This window comes from Bicyclus anynana, chromosome 7 (assembly GCF_947172395.1).
Source record: "Bicyclus anynana chromosome 7, ilBicAnyn1.1, whole genome shotgun sequence".
NCBI lineage: Eukaryota > Metazoa > Arthropoda > Insecta > Lepidoptera > Nymphalidae > Bicyclus > Bicyclus anynana.
The window spans coordinates 9,919,327-9,935,885 of NC_069089.1; the positions used below are offsets into that span (position 1 = coordinate 9,919,327).

At 36.4% G+C, this 16,559-nt stretch overlaps 2 protein-coding genes across 3 annotated transcripts in view; one reads left to right on the top strand and one right to left on the bottom strand.

Moving 5' to 3' along the window:
• LOC112054537 (uncharacterized) overlaps positions 1 to 16,559 on the top strand; it is a 66,253-nt gene that overhangs the window by 43,405 nt on the left and 6,289 nt on the right. For both annotated transcript variants that reach the window (XM_024094362.2, XM_052882397.1), the window contains exons 3-4: positions 15,089 to 15,254; positions 16,059 to 16,180. In XM_024094362.2, the coding sequence (XP_023950130.2) occupies positions 15,089 to 15,254; positions 16,059 to 16,180 (288 nt within the window). The remainder of the gene's footprint in view (positions 1 to 15,088; positions 15,255 to 16,058; positions 16,181 to 16,559) is intronic.
• Positions 8,586 to 9,914, bottom strand: LOC112054538 (flexible cuticle protein 12-like). Its single transcript, XM_024094363.2, has 2 exons — positions 9,756 to 9,914; positions 8,586 to 8,968 (listed from the first exon to the last, which is right to left on the bottom strand). Exons 1-2 carry the CDS (start codon positions 9,762 to 9,764, stop codon positions 8,624 to 8,626), a joined length of 354 nt encoding a protein of 117 aa, XP_023950131.2. The 5' UTR covers positions 9,765 to 9,914; the 3' UTR covers positions 8,586 to 8,623.

A 16,559-nucleotide genomic window follows, 5' to 3' on the forward strand; every position in this document is an offset into this window, starting at 1 on the left:
TAATTTTGCCTACACCCAAATCTATACCAATCTAAGCGGGTCACGAAGTTTACGTAAACTGACGACAAGGCTTACTATGACTCCAATTAGATTAGAGTTAATAACGTCAAACTCCGTGGTTCGTGGGTGAAAGCGTCTAACCAGTATCCTTCATGTCGTGGTAGATACATTTCCGCAAAACATCACGGGATGTAAGATTTCACATTCCTCGAACGTTTTAATTGCTAATTCATACGTCTTTAGAAGCGAGTAAGGAACCTAGTACAGGTGGCAGGAAATTTACCAGCGTTTTTCCATAAAAGTAAATCTTATTCGTAGACTCGTCCTCCTCCACAAACATTTCAGGCGTAAATGGAATGCACTTGACCATATTTGTAAGATACATTTGTATACGATGAAATATGTACACACGGAGTACACAACTTAAATTAATTACTGGCATTTTAATCAAATCAAATCAAAAATTTAGTTATGTGGGAAACCTACATATTCTAAATCACTAATTGGGTTCAACTTTAAACTAAATTCTACCTCGGTTCTAGTCCTTTTTATTCCTTCTCTGAGTCTCCAAAATGTCTGTTATAAATGCGTAAATCTACTAATCTATTAGTATTAGGTACATGTATAATTATCACACTGCCATGTAGGTGCGACAATATCATCACCAATGCTGTAATGGAATGCAAACAAGTCCTTACTAATTAGAAACAAACAATAGCTTATCTCTAACTTCCGTGTTCATGAGCTAATAAATAAATAAATTAATTATTGACCATCGTACCAGCCTATTCCATTTTTCAATTAGTTCATCTTGCGTGCCAAATATTTTTTTAATAACGTACGTAGAGTTATGTAATTGCCCCAAGCTTAGTTTGCATATTTGAAAATCCTTCAACAAGCTTTATTGTGCTAACAATGGATGAACATCATTGTGCTAACGTCGATTACATAATTAATCAATATCAATTATCCCGCAATCAGCCATTTACTCATACTTATGATACGTTGAATGAAGGAAAAAGAAATTCGGTATTTTAAAATAAAAAATCGTAAATGGATTACAAGTAATTAAAGATATAAAAACTAGTAGGTACCTAAATGAAATGTAACAACAAACTCAATAATTGTTCTGTTTACTCAAGCTCCAAATAGAAAGTGCATTTAGTATGACAACAAAGAGCAGGTTGTGCAAAAAATTGTGTAATGGTGGGTGGGTACTGAGTACATCAAGTTTTGTTTTGGACTTCCGATCGGACATGTGACTAACATGTTTTAAAACAACACGCACATTTTCTTCATTTTCTCATGTGACCGTTAACGTGAGCTATATCTCAACCACAATATCATTAAAATCGCTAAATGTTATCCGCTCAAATATTCCTTCGTAACCGTTCAAATGTCTATCTAAAGTCCATATCAGTGGATTCTTGTTAAAATTCATTAAATGCACTTATAGATTATACGTAGTAATAAATTAGCAATTGGGAACAAACCTGTGCACCTGCGCGATAAAAACTATTTATTTCAAAATTCAGCTTGACTTCTGACATCTAAATTCATTTTAACCGACATATCGTTAAACGGTGACCTAACAAATTCCAATTACAGAGATACCTAAACTAAAATCCTTGGACTCGCATTGTAAAACTACAAATTTAGAAACAGGAAAATAAGTAATATATTTATAATTAACAGACGCTGCGCGGTTTCACCCGCGTGGTTCCCGTTCCCGTAGGAATAAGGGGATAAAATATAGCCCATATCACTCGGAGATAGTGTAGCTTCCCAACAGTAAAATAATTTTTCAATACGGTTCAGTAGTTACAGAGCCTATTCAAAACATACCACCAAACAATCAGATCATTCCTCTTTGTAATATTATAGTATAGATAGTGTAGATAATTTTATAAAGAGGTAACTTTTGTGAGGTTGTAGAGGGTTACCTCGGGGTCTACTGATCCAATTTTTAAAACTCTTACCAATGGAAAGACACGATGTTTGTGAGTGTCAAATGCTATATTTATTTCCTAAATTGACAGAAACGAACTACGCGGGTGAAGAATCGGGTCGTCTACTAGTAGGATATAATTAAAAATTAAATAATATTAAAATGTAATAAATTATTATGTAGAATACGCACATATTAACTTTATGACTTTTGTATGGGTAGGAAAATCGATAGCCTCCTCTGCTTATACAGAACAGATGAAACCACCGAAACGTATGCAATAGTCAGCAAAAGTCAAAACACCCACCTTTCGGTGCTGCAGACTCGCCAGCTACCAGGAAAACAGCTTCCTCGCCAGACACATTGACAATGGCTTCACAACGACTGCATTGGGTTGGGCTTCGATAGTAACAAGCTATTTTTATGAGTGCACACCACGATTAAATCAAAATAATACGAAAAGTCTGAAAAGTGCCCAATTGCACGTAGTACCGCGTGGTTTCCGGAGTTTTTGCCGAAATACAATTGGAATACATCATGCATCGTACTGTGGGACTCAGTAATGGCGGCCGGTCGCTCGCGTCCGTGAGCGATAGGGAAACTTTTTCATAACTACCCTCAAATGGGTGATTATTCTACCTACCAAGATTTAAATCTTTCCAGTAATATTCATAGTAGGGATATTTATGAATAGTACCTATTAGGTATTTGGAATAAACAATTTATTTAATTTATAATGAAAATTGCATTTTATTTTTATTAGTTGAAAAAATTAATTCATTTGTTTTAAATGTTTTCCTTTTATATATTATGTAATAATAAAAAAAATATAAGGATAAAATAACCCTATCGTTTAGTTAAGAACACATTCCAAGTGACTTGCAAATTATGAAAAAAAATAATCAAATGTTTACGTAATTCAACAACAATACCTTTAAGGAAAATCACGTACGTTTTCATTTGGGTTACGCATAATCTTTAATGTTGGCAGCGCTGCGCTCGACTACTCGTTACTTACGTCAGATGCTTTCATCGCGTGAGAACCTTCGCCTTTGTGCTGTTCGCGCATCACTTTCGTTGTTTCCGGAAAACTTGTTAACTGGAGCAACTCACTCGTACAATTCGTGCGAATTAACTTGACACGCGTCTAGAATAACATTTTTTTATGGTACTATACTACTGGTATACTATTTTATGGTACAGTGCGAAAAAGTTTTGATATATAAGTGTCTGACTGAACTTTAGGTTTCGGCTAAGGTTCGGTGAAAAACGGATTTCGCTGTAGTTACTATTATAGTATACTAATTATTATTAATATTAGTTTATAGTATATTTTAATAAACACGCTACCAAACGCAAGCAAATCGGTTGATTTGTTCCAGAGTGATTTGCACAAACAAATTAAAAGTGTTTTTTTTTTAATTTTTAATTTAACTCAAAGCTTGGTTCTTTTCGTACGAATACCACATGATCAGATCATGTTCTGCTTCGGTATCGGTTTCGATCGAAACTGGTTTCGGTTCTTGCCGTGCATTGGTGTTAACTGTGATGTTAATGTTAGTCAGCGCCCTGGAAAGCGGAAGGAGAGTCGAGTTTTGAGCCAGGTATCAAGTTAATTCGCACGAGCTATAGAAATGATTTCTTAATACACTTTTTTTGGAAGTAGTGAAACATATTATACAATTAATTACACATTAATTGTATAATATGTATTAATCATAATATCTGAACGAGCTGCAGTTAATGTTTTTTTAAGATCCTATTCGTGTCTCATTAGAAAACGCTGCTTTACAGCCATGGCTGTTTCACACTTGTGGTGTTAATAGTATTTTCTTTGATAATTATTGGCTTACTTCTAAGGCATCTCACAGCACTTCATCGGGTATAAAAACATACGATAATTTCCAGAATGTTCATTAGGATATCTATTCCTATCTGTCCCTGAATGTGTAACGTACATTAATATATTTAAATAAATTTAAGTAGATATTCGAGACATATACGAATATAAAGATTAGAATAGTTTATTGAGCTATTTTTTGACGGCCTCTGTGGCGTAGTGGTATGCGCGGTGGATTTAGAAGACGGTTCTGGGTTCGATTCCCGGCTGGGCCGATTGAGATTTTCTAAATTGGTCCAGGTCTTGCTGGTGGGAGGTTTTGGCCGTCGCTACTAGTTACCACCCTACCGGCATAGAAGTACCGCCAAGCGATTTAGCGTTCCGGTTCGATGCCATGTAGAAACCGAAAGGAGTGTGGATTTTCATCCTCCTCCTAACAAGTTAGCCCGCTTCCATCTTAGATTGCATCATCACTTACCATCAGGTGAGATTGTATTCAAGGGCTAACTTGTAAAGAATAAAAAAAAATATTCCGATATTTCCATGGGAATGGAATGGGATATCAACCATACGACAGGGCTAGTAATTAATAAAATGTATTCAACAGTTTTCCTTTTTTAGTTTTTCTGTATTAATATTATAAAAAGGTCTATATCCTATATCTGTTGATCTAATAAACCGATTTTAAAAATTCTGCTACTAATAGAAAGCCACGTTATTTACGAGTGTCATAGGCTGCTTATGTTTTATTCCAGTATTCCCACGGGAACGGGAACTACGCATTTGAAACTGCGAGGCGTCTGATACTTAGTAGATAAATAGGGCAAACATTTAGTTCGAACAAGATGTAAGTACCTACTCATAGTAAACCAAGAACAGTTTTTCACATACGTAATTACGTCATTAATTCAGAGGACAAGGAATGTAGCGGTAACAGTGCATTTGTACGATCTTGCATACAAATGTGAAACGTTTATAGAACCTTTTGATATAAACTCGTCTTTACTTCCGTCTCAATATAATGATATTTTCTATCTTTACTAATCGTGCACTGAAGGTTCCGGTTAAAGGTTATCTTAGGTCATTGCAAGTTTATTGGAGAGAGTTCTTCAATACAGAATAGTAAAAGATATTTGTTTGAAATGGAGATAGGCATGTTCACATTAACTTCAAATATGTATCTTCTAAAGGTCTTCATTCTACATCTATACCATATGTTTTCTGTGTCTATACTAAAAGTATAAAGAGGTAAAGTTTGTAAAATTGTCGGGAGTAATCTCTGGATCTACTGAACCGATTTTAAAAGCAACGTTTTTGGGAGTATATTTAGGCTATATTTTACGCCCACGGGAACGGGAATTACGCGGGCGAAACCGCTGGCCATCGGCTAATATTAAATGCGAGTGCATTAGGCTATATTTTACGCCCACGGGAATTACGCGGGCGAAACCGCTGGTTGTCGTCTAATCTATATCTATCTATCTGTCTATACTTATAATAAAATTGTAACAGGTCAAATTCTGTACATTAAAGATATTTCGATAATTTTTGTTGCAGGGCATTATACAATTGATACTGAAGCCAAAAATATTTTTTTTCGATTTTTTGTCTGTCTGTCCGTGTTTTTGTTGTGTGTGTTTTTGTTTTGTTAACCTTGGCACAGTTTGAGAACATAATACGGAAAAGGTTAAAGAATACTATTTATTGCGAAAATAAAATAAGAAGGGGGTAAAATAGAGGTTGAAAGGTTACATTGCTTTCCACGCGGACGAAATCGCGGTCGTCCGCTAGTATTACATACGTAGGCACTTGCCTATACTTTATCACGTATAAAACAATGATATATCTGAGCCAAAGGAATAATTCGCAAGTCACATTTTAGTCATTTACTTTTATTGTATAAAGTTCTTGGTAGAAGAGCCCATGATAAAAAAAAAATACAATTAACTACTACACTATTTTTATTATTATCATAAATTTTTTTTGTTCCTTTGAGATTATTTCCTTCTAAATAATAATAATAATTAACGGCACTCGTGGGTCGAAAACAACAGAAATATAAAGGTTTTATTTTGCAACTTTTTACCGTTTCCATTTCCTTCGATCAGTGTTTCCCAACCTTTTTCAGCCACGGACCCCTAGGAAATCAAGCACAATTTTCACGGACCCCCTTGATAAAATAAACAGCAAAAAATCCCCACAAATGCAGCAATCATGATGCCAGATAGTAGCTGGATTAATCTTCTTCACGCGCGCCTGAAGTCGTGTCCCGGTCATAGGCCGAACACCGTCGGTACTAACTGCCACAAACTTGTCACAAGTGATTTCATGAGTGGAATAATTGCTTCACCTGTAGTGTGCGAATGCAGAGGTAAACAAAGTACATATGCACGCAAGTTTGCATCATTTCTAATATATGTGTTCTCATCTAGAAAGAAATCTGCTCGCTTTAAGTAGGTAAGCGTATCGATTACGAGATATTAGCATTTATGTATGGTCCAGAGATGACACCGCGGACTCCCAGGGGTCCGCGGACCACGGTTGGGAAACGATGCCTTAGATTACGCTCAAACTACCAGATTTTCGAAATGCACATTTTAAGTTATTATTAACTAATCCATCGTACTCATATCTAAGGTGCAGGTTTAGTATTTTTGAAACAATTTTTTATTCACCTATTAAGGGCTCATACTTGGGGATAGTACTCAACCACATGACAGTCCTCCCTTAGGCTTATCTAACGCGTTCGAGTAAATCCAAAAATCCTCTCTTCGGCTCTCCAGCTATCTGCCATAAAGCTTTTCATAGTGCTTGATAAATTGTACCCGATAAACATGACTTACAAGGTTAAGTACATTAGTGCGTGCAATGCGGATTTGCGCATTTTAAGCCCACTCACATACGTGGGCAGCGCCCACGAACACGAAGGACATGGTCCAATGAAACTGCAGACTTATCTACCTGTAATGTAATGTAAAGACCAACTTCGAAATACATTTCAACTACCTCAGTTATTACACGCCTACCCGCTGCCGGTGATCTCATATCTTGATGTCCCCACCATGGTCTAAGCAATTAGTCATGAGAACAAAATTTTAATTAGGACATCATAATTACGCCCGTGTGGGACATACGGAGAAAAACACACTCAAAAAACCAACGCGGAAGCATTCGTAACACATACTAAGAAATATCCACGACTTCGTTTCGTTTCAAAAATAATTATATCGATTTTTGGGCGTTTATTTTTTTTTATATTTCTTAATAAAAAACTATTACTTGCATAAAACACACATCACTAGTTAGCCCCAAAGTAAGCAAGCTTGTGCTATGGCATATTTTGCTGGTAGGAGGCTTCGGCCATGGCTAGTTACCACCCTACCGACAAAGATGTACCGCCAAGCGATTCAGCATTCCGGTACGATGTCGTGTAGAAACCGAAAAGGGGTGTGGATTTTCATCCTCCTCCTAAGAAGTTAGCCCGCTTCCAAGTAATCAAGGGCTAACTTGTATAGAATAAAAAAAAGGAAAAAAAAACATATTTTTAAATACTACTACATATTAAAACACTTGTCACACAAATATTTTCCAGTTGTGGGTGTGACCCACGGTCATGGGTGCAGAAAACAGGGTCACTACCCACTGCGCAACGCGGCCATCACAGTTTAAAAAAATGCATAGTAAAATTGATTGCTAATAAAAATCGTTAAAAAATGTAAGACTAGTTAATGTTATACAAATCACAATATTCGTATCAGATGCTCGATGCTCGTGCTTCTTGTGCAAGATATGTAGGACATTACTATTTGTATTATAGCTAGTGCATCGCCGGAATGTAGTAAAGGAAGACAGCCTATGTGAACGCTGTGACGCAAATTGCATAGAAACCTACGCCGGCTATCGGCTGGAGTCACCGGTCTGTTTCATATCCATTTACGGTTATCGCGTTGTATCCATGAATCACGGGACATTGCCAACATCGTTATAGTTCGTGACTTTTGTGAATGGTCAAAAAAAGACAATGGTTACTTACCTACATAAGCTAAGTGTTGAAATGAAATTCTGTTTGAGAATTTCATTGCGTTATCACTAACTCGGATACTAAGTGCAAATTAAATAACAGCAATTTATTCGCAGAATTCTCAGATTTTTTAAATAGAATATAAAAAATAATAATTGGTGCTTTGTTGATGTCATCACCGATGTTTTTTTTTATTTTTAGGGTTCTGAACGTATTATTCTACACAAGTTAGGCCTTGATAACAATCTCTCCTGGTGGTAAGTGATGATGCAATCTAAGATGAAAACGGTGTAACGTGTTAGGAAAATATAACTATGACACCGTAAAGACGAAAAATATTTTTATCATTACATATTATCTTGACGGCATCCGTGACGCAGTGGTATGCGCGGTGGATTTACAAGACGGAGGTCCTGGGTTTTATTCCCGGCTTGGCCGATTGAGGTTTTCTTAATAGGTCCAGGTCTGGCTTTCCGTTCCTAGCGGATACCTACCAACTGTTAGCTACCTCCCTGCCAAATTTCATCTTTAGATATCTACTCGTGTACATAAAGCGGTTTTCAAGATTTCGTGTTGTGACCCTTCGCATTTATATATTAAGATATTTTGTCTGGATTAGTATTTAGTAGGTACAATGGCGTGCACTATGTTCTTAACTAGGGCATGCATTATTTGTAAAAATTGTCACAAATTGTCAAATCACAGGATTGTAATGAGTACACAGGTTAGGCAGTGCATTTTGCATCTATGAAATGCTACTGAGAAGATAACAGATGTACGATTTAGACAGATTTTAATGCATTACGACTTTATTTCAAGGGCTAGCGTGAACAGGCTTAGGAAGATGATCTCCTTCCATTTTGGTGCCTTCAACACCGGCGCTGTACTTCGTGACATAGGTCTTTCCGTCGTCGCCGACGTATGAGACTTCTCCTTCTGTGATGAGGACTTGTCTACTGCCATCTTCTGATGGCACCAGACGTCCGCTTTCCGATACAAAGATCCCTTCCGCTGTTTTATACTTCAAGGTGTATTGTCCGAGATCATCGTGGACTTCCTCGTGAAATAGAGCCGGTAAAGCACGAATTCCAGCCAATTTTTCGCTGCTATCAGAAGGGGCAGCAGATGCCACAGCGATCAGGCAGAGGTTTACCAGAAACTGGAAACATTAATGCAATAACATTGAGAAAGAATACAATAAGGAACTTAAGCTAACTTAACCTAATAACTATACAAAACATGCCCACGTGGAATGGTGGCCAGAATACTGGACAGCCAGGTTGATCCTTTGCGCAAAAAATGTGCCAGCCCTTCTGTCACTATCTATCTAGTCTATCTAGTCGAGGCAACTAGCCGCGGTGGAATAATTCGGAGAGTTTTTTCGGCGCTGCGACTCCATGGCCCAAGGGTCTTCACGGCAGATATGTCACTCTCAGAAACAGTAATATTTTAAATACAATTGTTATGCTTTATGAAATTTTTTTTTTAGCATAAATGTACCTAACTTATAAAGAATTTGAGCTAAAGATTATATAAAGATCAGAAATTATTCTATATAATGCTTTTTTGTATATGTTTTCACGTAGTAGTACTTTAATATATAAATGTGTGTGTATTTACATGTTTGTTAGTCTACCACTAATTGAGATTTTTGTTCTCAATTTTTTTTTAATTAAAGTATAAAGAATTTTAATGAATTATGGGCCTGATACACAAATTACCCGAATACACAGGTCTAAAAGGATCTCAATTTTTATGTATACGGTAATCTCTGACACTGTCTTTCTCTTTTTTAGTTATTATAATTAAAACAATTTGTTTATTTTGCTACTTCTCTCTCTATTTGCAACAATCCATGTCCATGGCTGATTTTATACAAAATTACGAAATTATAATATAATGGAATTCAATTAATGAAAGACCGGATGAAATAAAATAGTGCTCACCAGTTTCATTTTGGAAGAATCTTGTTTTGTAATGATGATGTATTCAAAACAGTTACAATTTAAAAACTGATATGAAATCAATAGAATGCATCGCTTTTAAAGATCGTAATGTGATTAGTTTACCTAATTATCGTATACCTGTATTTAAACATTATATTAAAATGCAATTATGCTAATTTCGTTGCGTAATTCAAATACCATCTAATTTTACAGCATTCCTTTTTGTATGTCTTTTATTATTATAAAATATGTCAAAATCTTTGTCTTTCGTAACTACTAGTTTTTATTTCTGGTCTCGGGGAGGACGTATTTGGAAAATAATTATAATATGTACTACATTATCGTATCTACTTAATGTATAAATGCAAAAATAAAAAAAGGACGGATTTTGCAAGAGGGTTGGGTTAAGGTGATCTAAGGGCGGACGACGTCACGGGCGTCCGCTTGTATATTATCTATACTAATATTATAAAGAGGTAAAGTTTGTAAGTTTGTAAGTTTGTAAGTTTGTAACAATTTTTTGAAATGGGGTAAACTTCGGAACTACTGGACCGATTTTAAAACTTCTTTCACCAGTAGAATGCTATGTTATCGGGGAGTGCTATATATATTTTATATTTCTATCATATATAACTACTGAGATATCGCGGGTTTTCTCTTACAGGTCAGACCGAAAAACTTACTTATTCGCATGCGCTGCCTCAACCATTGCGTATAACTGAAATAAATGTATGGAGGCTTTTTGAACCTTTAAAAGTTCTACAAAAAAGTCTGCGACACCATATATCTATCTTTTATATTTTAGCAGATATAGTACCTTTAGTACTTTAATAAATTATTTAAATTTTAAACTAAGGTTTACGTCATTATTTACACAACTAAACTTAAATCCTTATCAAAATAAATGATTTAATAATCACAAGGATATTATAGAGATAAGATTTGCCCTTTACAGTATGTTAATTAGTTATATAGTTTTGGAGATTGTAAGATTCTTAATATCAAAGAGCTCGACCACGAGTCCATCAAAAAAAAAAAAAAAACAAAGTCTATGAAACATTGACATTTAGTCTATAAAATCACTACGCACTTTTTTTGATTCACTTCCGCGTCACCTACACAAGTTCAACAACCTCTATCAGATTAATCCGCAAATTGTCCTTTTTTTCACTTGGAGCTCCATATCCGCTGATCGCCTAAACCTATCTTACAAACTTACAATATACAAACCGCAAGAAGTGTATCTACCAACTCGCGAAGAAGCCGGCCGGCGCAAGAAAAAACGTGACATGAAGCATGTGATAATAATTAGTATCTGAAGGTGAAACCCAGCGATTCTCCAAACTGTAAGTTTTCCTACAGAGATAATACAAAATTTCTGAAAGTCGCAGAAATGCCGCTATATGACGCCCCGCGGTTTCAATTACGTGGTTCCCGTTCCCGTATGAATATGAGGTCCAAACATAGCCTATGACACTCGCAAATAATGTAGCTTTCTATTGGTAAAAGAATTTTCCAAATCGGTCCAGTAGATCCAGAGATTACCCCCGACAACCACACAAACTTTACCTCATTATAGTATTAGGATAGAAGTCGCTTGGGAAATTATAGTCTTTTGGTCATTGCACCACGCACAAAAGGCTGGACCAATTTTGCCAAGGGTAGGGGTAGGATAGAGGTAGGGAAGGGGTAGGATAGAGGTAGGGTAGGGGTAATTTAGGGAAAGTGTAGGGTAGGGTAGGTTAGGGTACGGGTAGGGTAGGGTTAGGGTAGGGATAAGGTAGGGGTAGGGAAAGGTTAGGGTTAGCGGTAAGGGTAGGAGTAAGGTAGGGGTAGGGTAGGGGTAGATTAGGGGTAGGGTAGGATAGGGTATGGATAGGTTACGGGTAGGGTTAGGGTAGGGTAAGGTGGGCGGAGGGAAGGGTTAGCGTTAGCGGTAGGGTAGGAGTAAGGTAGGGGTAGGGTAGGGTAGGGTAGGGTAGGGTTGGGTAGGTTTACGAGCAGGGTAAGGTAGAGGTAGAGAAGTTTACATAAATTTTTACGCGGACGAAGTCGCGGGCGTCCGCTAGTCTTAATATATAATTGCGACAGGCCATTTATCACGAAATCTCGATAACCGCTTGATGTACAAAGTTGAAATTTGGCAGAAAGGTATCATAGATAGTAGACGTCCGCTAAGAACAGATTTTGCGATAGGGCCAGATTAAGTTGGTCTAAAGGCGAACGAAGTCGCGGGCGTCCGCTAGTATATTATATAATATACTCGTATCAATGCTCCCCGTTTTGATGATGTTTTTGGCAGTTTCTAGAATGCTACTGAAATTGGTGGACAAGGTATAATGGAGAAATCTTTACAGTTCACATAATTAGCAAATTGTTTATAGCATTGTGTAAGTGGTTAGTTACATCTTACATGCCCAGAAACCTTTTGTTACATGGGGGCGTTGCGTAGACGCGTTGATGTCTTTCTCTCTTGAAAACGTTTTCCCAAACATCTTCGACTTTAATACTTTTTAACCGACGATTAAATGGAGGGAGTACTATGTTGATAGGGGTAATTTTTTTGTATATGTTTGATCAAGCATAACTTTTCGGTATTGTCCGAATATCATGATTTTTTTTGTTTAAATAAGTGTACCCAAAAGTGAAAAGGATACATACTTTTGGTTTACGATATACTCTACCTATTTTATAGCAAAATTCTGTAATACAGATCAAATATAGCCTATGACACTCACAAATAACGTGACTTTCAAGTTGTAGTGAAGGGCTAACTTGTAAAGAATAAGAAAGAAAAAATGAGATTACCCCTTACAATACAACAAACTTTACCTCTTTATAAATTATTAGTATTAGTGTAGATTACTATGCCACATTACACGGGTACAATTATTATTATAACTCCATCGATGACTCATTTAAATTAGCACTGTGGGATAAACTAAGGCAAGTATGACACAATACAAACAGGTACAAGGTCCTTAAAAGGTGTACTAATTGACTGACACAAAGTTCGTGTCCAATACATTAGTTTCGACATACAAATAACTTGTAACCGAATTACATAATGTATTTAATTTCCGGCCCGCATTTCTCTGTTAACTATTCCACGAGTACATACTATTATGAATTATTTCATAATCGTATGTAGATTTTAGGTACTCGTGGAATAATTAATTATGATATTATTCATAATACGATTATAAGTGTAAATTGACCACACCACGTATGCGCACATTTATATAAATAGTATAATAGACATGCGCGCAATTATAAAAAAAATACCTTTCAACCTATTGCTCTCCATCGATTCAAATTACCTATTTACTATTTTATATTCTAGAAGTACGTTATTGTATATGTTACTAACGGACGCCCGAGACTTCGTCCGCGTGGTATTTAGTTTTTTACAAATGGAAACCATGGATTTTTCCGGGATAAAAAGTAATCTAAGTGTTAATCCAGGCTATAATATATCTTATTACCAAATTTCAGCTAACTCGATTCAGTATTTGAGGAGTGAAAGAGTAACAAACATTCATATCACCAAAATCATCAGTTTTCGCAAATCTCGGGAAAGCATGGAATTTTTCAGGATAAAAAGTAATCCAGCGTAAAATCTATTTCCATTCCAAATTTTAGCTAAATCGCTTCAGTAGTAGCGGCGTTATAGAGTAACAAACATCCAAACATCCAAACATACATCCATACAAGCTTTCGCGTTTATAATATTAGTAAGATAGGATTGTTGATTATATACAAAGTATTCAAAACATGCCGCGTCTGATTGTAAAGAGTCATCTAATCCGACGTGCACTTGTTTCCGCGTAGATCCTTAGTTATCAGCCCACGTTCAGTTCCCGAGGTTGGGCCATCAACAGTGTATATTGATGAACACCAACGTCTATTATTATTCCAGAAGACAAGGCGTGTGTAAGGCTGTGTAGTATGCGCATTCATCTACATTAATCATTAGTTTTTCGTACTGATTTCTAGCAATACAATTAGTTCTTCTTTGCAAGTTGACACAGCCTAAATCATATATGACAAACTAACGAACACCTGCAACACTGTTCGCGGGAAGTTCTGTTTCTGTTACATTAATATAAAAAAAAATTATAAAAAAATTCAACCGACTTCAAAACATAAAACAAACTGACTTAATTAAGAAGCAAAAAAATAATATCATTCTAAGTTGTATATATCATATTATGTACTAGCTGAGGATCAGTTTGAAGGCGGTGCTAGCCCGATAATGTATTTATTCAAGCCATAAGGATATCATAAAGATTTGGGTTTTTCAGCCAGTGTTCTTTCATGTAGTTCTTTCAGAAACGGCTCAAATTAACACAACACCGGCTTAGCATCGCCTTCAAACTGATCATCAGTTAGTACATACGTACTGAAAATTAAAAACAGTTTCGTTACTTCATCGTGACCTTCGAGGCCTACTTAACATCTTAGCTATTGTTCGATAGCGTTGGTTCCGTGCGTCACTGATTCGTGACTCTGCCATTGTTTTTTCACATACCTAATGCCCGATTTTACGGGTACTGCACAACGCGGGAAGAATGCACCCACAAAAACACCATATTAGCCGTAACAACAAAAAGTGTGCGTGTTTTTACATTACATTACATTGGTCGTTAGTGTTTTTGTTAATTACATCAACGCTACCGGAATTTATTATCCTTGACACAACGACTCCAACCAATCCCACGATGGTTGGACATGAGATTCGTGAAAATGAGATCATAAATTACATCATGACTTAAATGTACGCTGAAGTATTTAAAGTAGGTCATTATACGTGATATTTTATATAACTTACTTATACTTATCAATACATGGAAATAAAATGTGTCTGTTTGTGTGTTAAAATGTGTGTTTTGTTTTTTATTCTCTACAAGTTAACCCTTGACTACAATCTCACCTGATGGTAAGTGATGATGCAATCTAAGATGGAAGCGGGCTTACTTTTTAGAAGTAGGATGAAATTCACACTCCTTTCGGTTTCTACACGACAACTCAGGACCTCCGTCTTGTAAATCTGAATTTCAGATACCAAAACACATAGAAATTTTTATTTTTTTTTAAATAATTCTACAGTTCAATTACTGTAATTACATACTCGTAGGTACCTCCATTCCTACAGTATACTAAACAGATACGATTTTTTTAATTTTTTTAATAGTATTACACTTCAATTACTGCTAGTTTTTTCGCTCTACATTTCAGAGCCGAGAGAGAGTTAAAGCACAGAAAACCTATGTACAAGTAGATAAAGCCTGTTCCTAAACCTCTTTTTAACTCAGTTGTCTCTTTTGTATCAGATGTGCGCTTGCAGCGCGCTGGCAGCGTTAGACGGCTACAGCGCCCAGCAGGACCCGGATCAGTTCCACATACAGACCGACGAAGATGACGAGCGGTACTTCCTCTACCAAACACACAATGGACAGTATCGGAAAGAGAGACGTCTAAAAGATGGATCTGTTGTTGGTAAGAAAAATTAACTTAAGCCAAAGAAACATAATCATTTTATGATAATAAGGTCATATTAAGGTTCCTCTTTCATCCTTTTACCACTGCCAGGCATCCCAGTAATCTGCATACATTGATGTCTCTTGGATTCGTATAACGCCTTTTGGCTCTTACTTCCTGATTCGCAAAGCGAAGTTACGGAATGTTTCCCCTTCCACCTACATCTTTATATCAATAGTAAATAGCCAATTCCTAGGCAAACGCATTCCCACTGTAACCTGCATCACTGCTTACCCTAAGGAATAATTGCAGCCGAACGCTTTATTTTACAACGTAAAATAAACTTAAATAGAAATATCTATTTCTAATATGAAATGGATGAAGTACAAGTTTATACTGCACATACCTCTGACGGTTTCTTCGCCACATATATAAAATAACTAAAATATAGACAAGAACTATAGCTTGGCAAGTTCGTTGATGACACTCTCAGGATATGCGGGAGACGGAAGGAAAAACTGCTCGGGTGTGAACGCGGGGGAAGTGATCAGTAGTCGTGGGATTTTAATTCATCGCTACACGTACCCCGGCCCGCGCGGACCATTGGGAGTGTTACGAATGAACTTGCCAAGCTAATTTGACATTTATTTATTAATTTCCTCAGCATAACTTTACTGTTTTAAAAAAAAGTCGTTTTGAGAGATCGAAACTGATTTTTACCTTACCTACTACACCCACAAAGCTTACTAAGATGATATAGACTTATCATAAAACAGTGAATCATAGGATTACTACCAACCAATACGTTTGTTCTTTTTCCAGGAACTACTGGTTGGGTGGGCGCCGATGGATATTTGAGGCTACAAGACTACATAGCTGATGACCAAGGATATAGAATTTATAAATCGAAAACTGTTTACGTTGGCGAAAACCGACCTATTGGAGTAAGTATCTTAACTATAGGCTATATTCAATTTGAATTTCGTATAGAGAGGATACAAGGATGTTCTCTCTAAAAGGAATTCTGATTATAGAGTTAAGACCTATAATAATGACCGCCACAAACAGCTTACCATGTTTTCTAAGCCACGAGAGTGTAGTACCACTGACTTCCCAACTCAAAGCAAAAAAAAATTACATAGAATATCTTGGAAGAAAGAGAAGCTCAATATTTCTTAGTCTGATCTACAATTCGAACCCAGGACCTCGAAATCCAAGCCACAGACGCTAACCATTGGCCAACGAGGTGTTGTTCCTACATTGATAAAAGAAATCAAGTGCCTGAAAATAATTACGAGCATTTTCGCTGAAGACGTAAAGTCC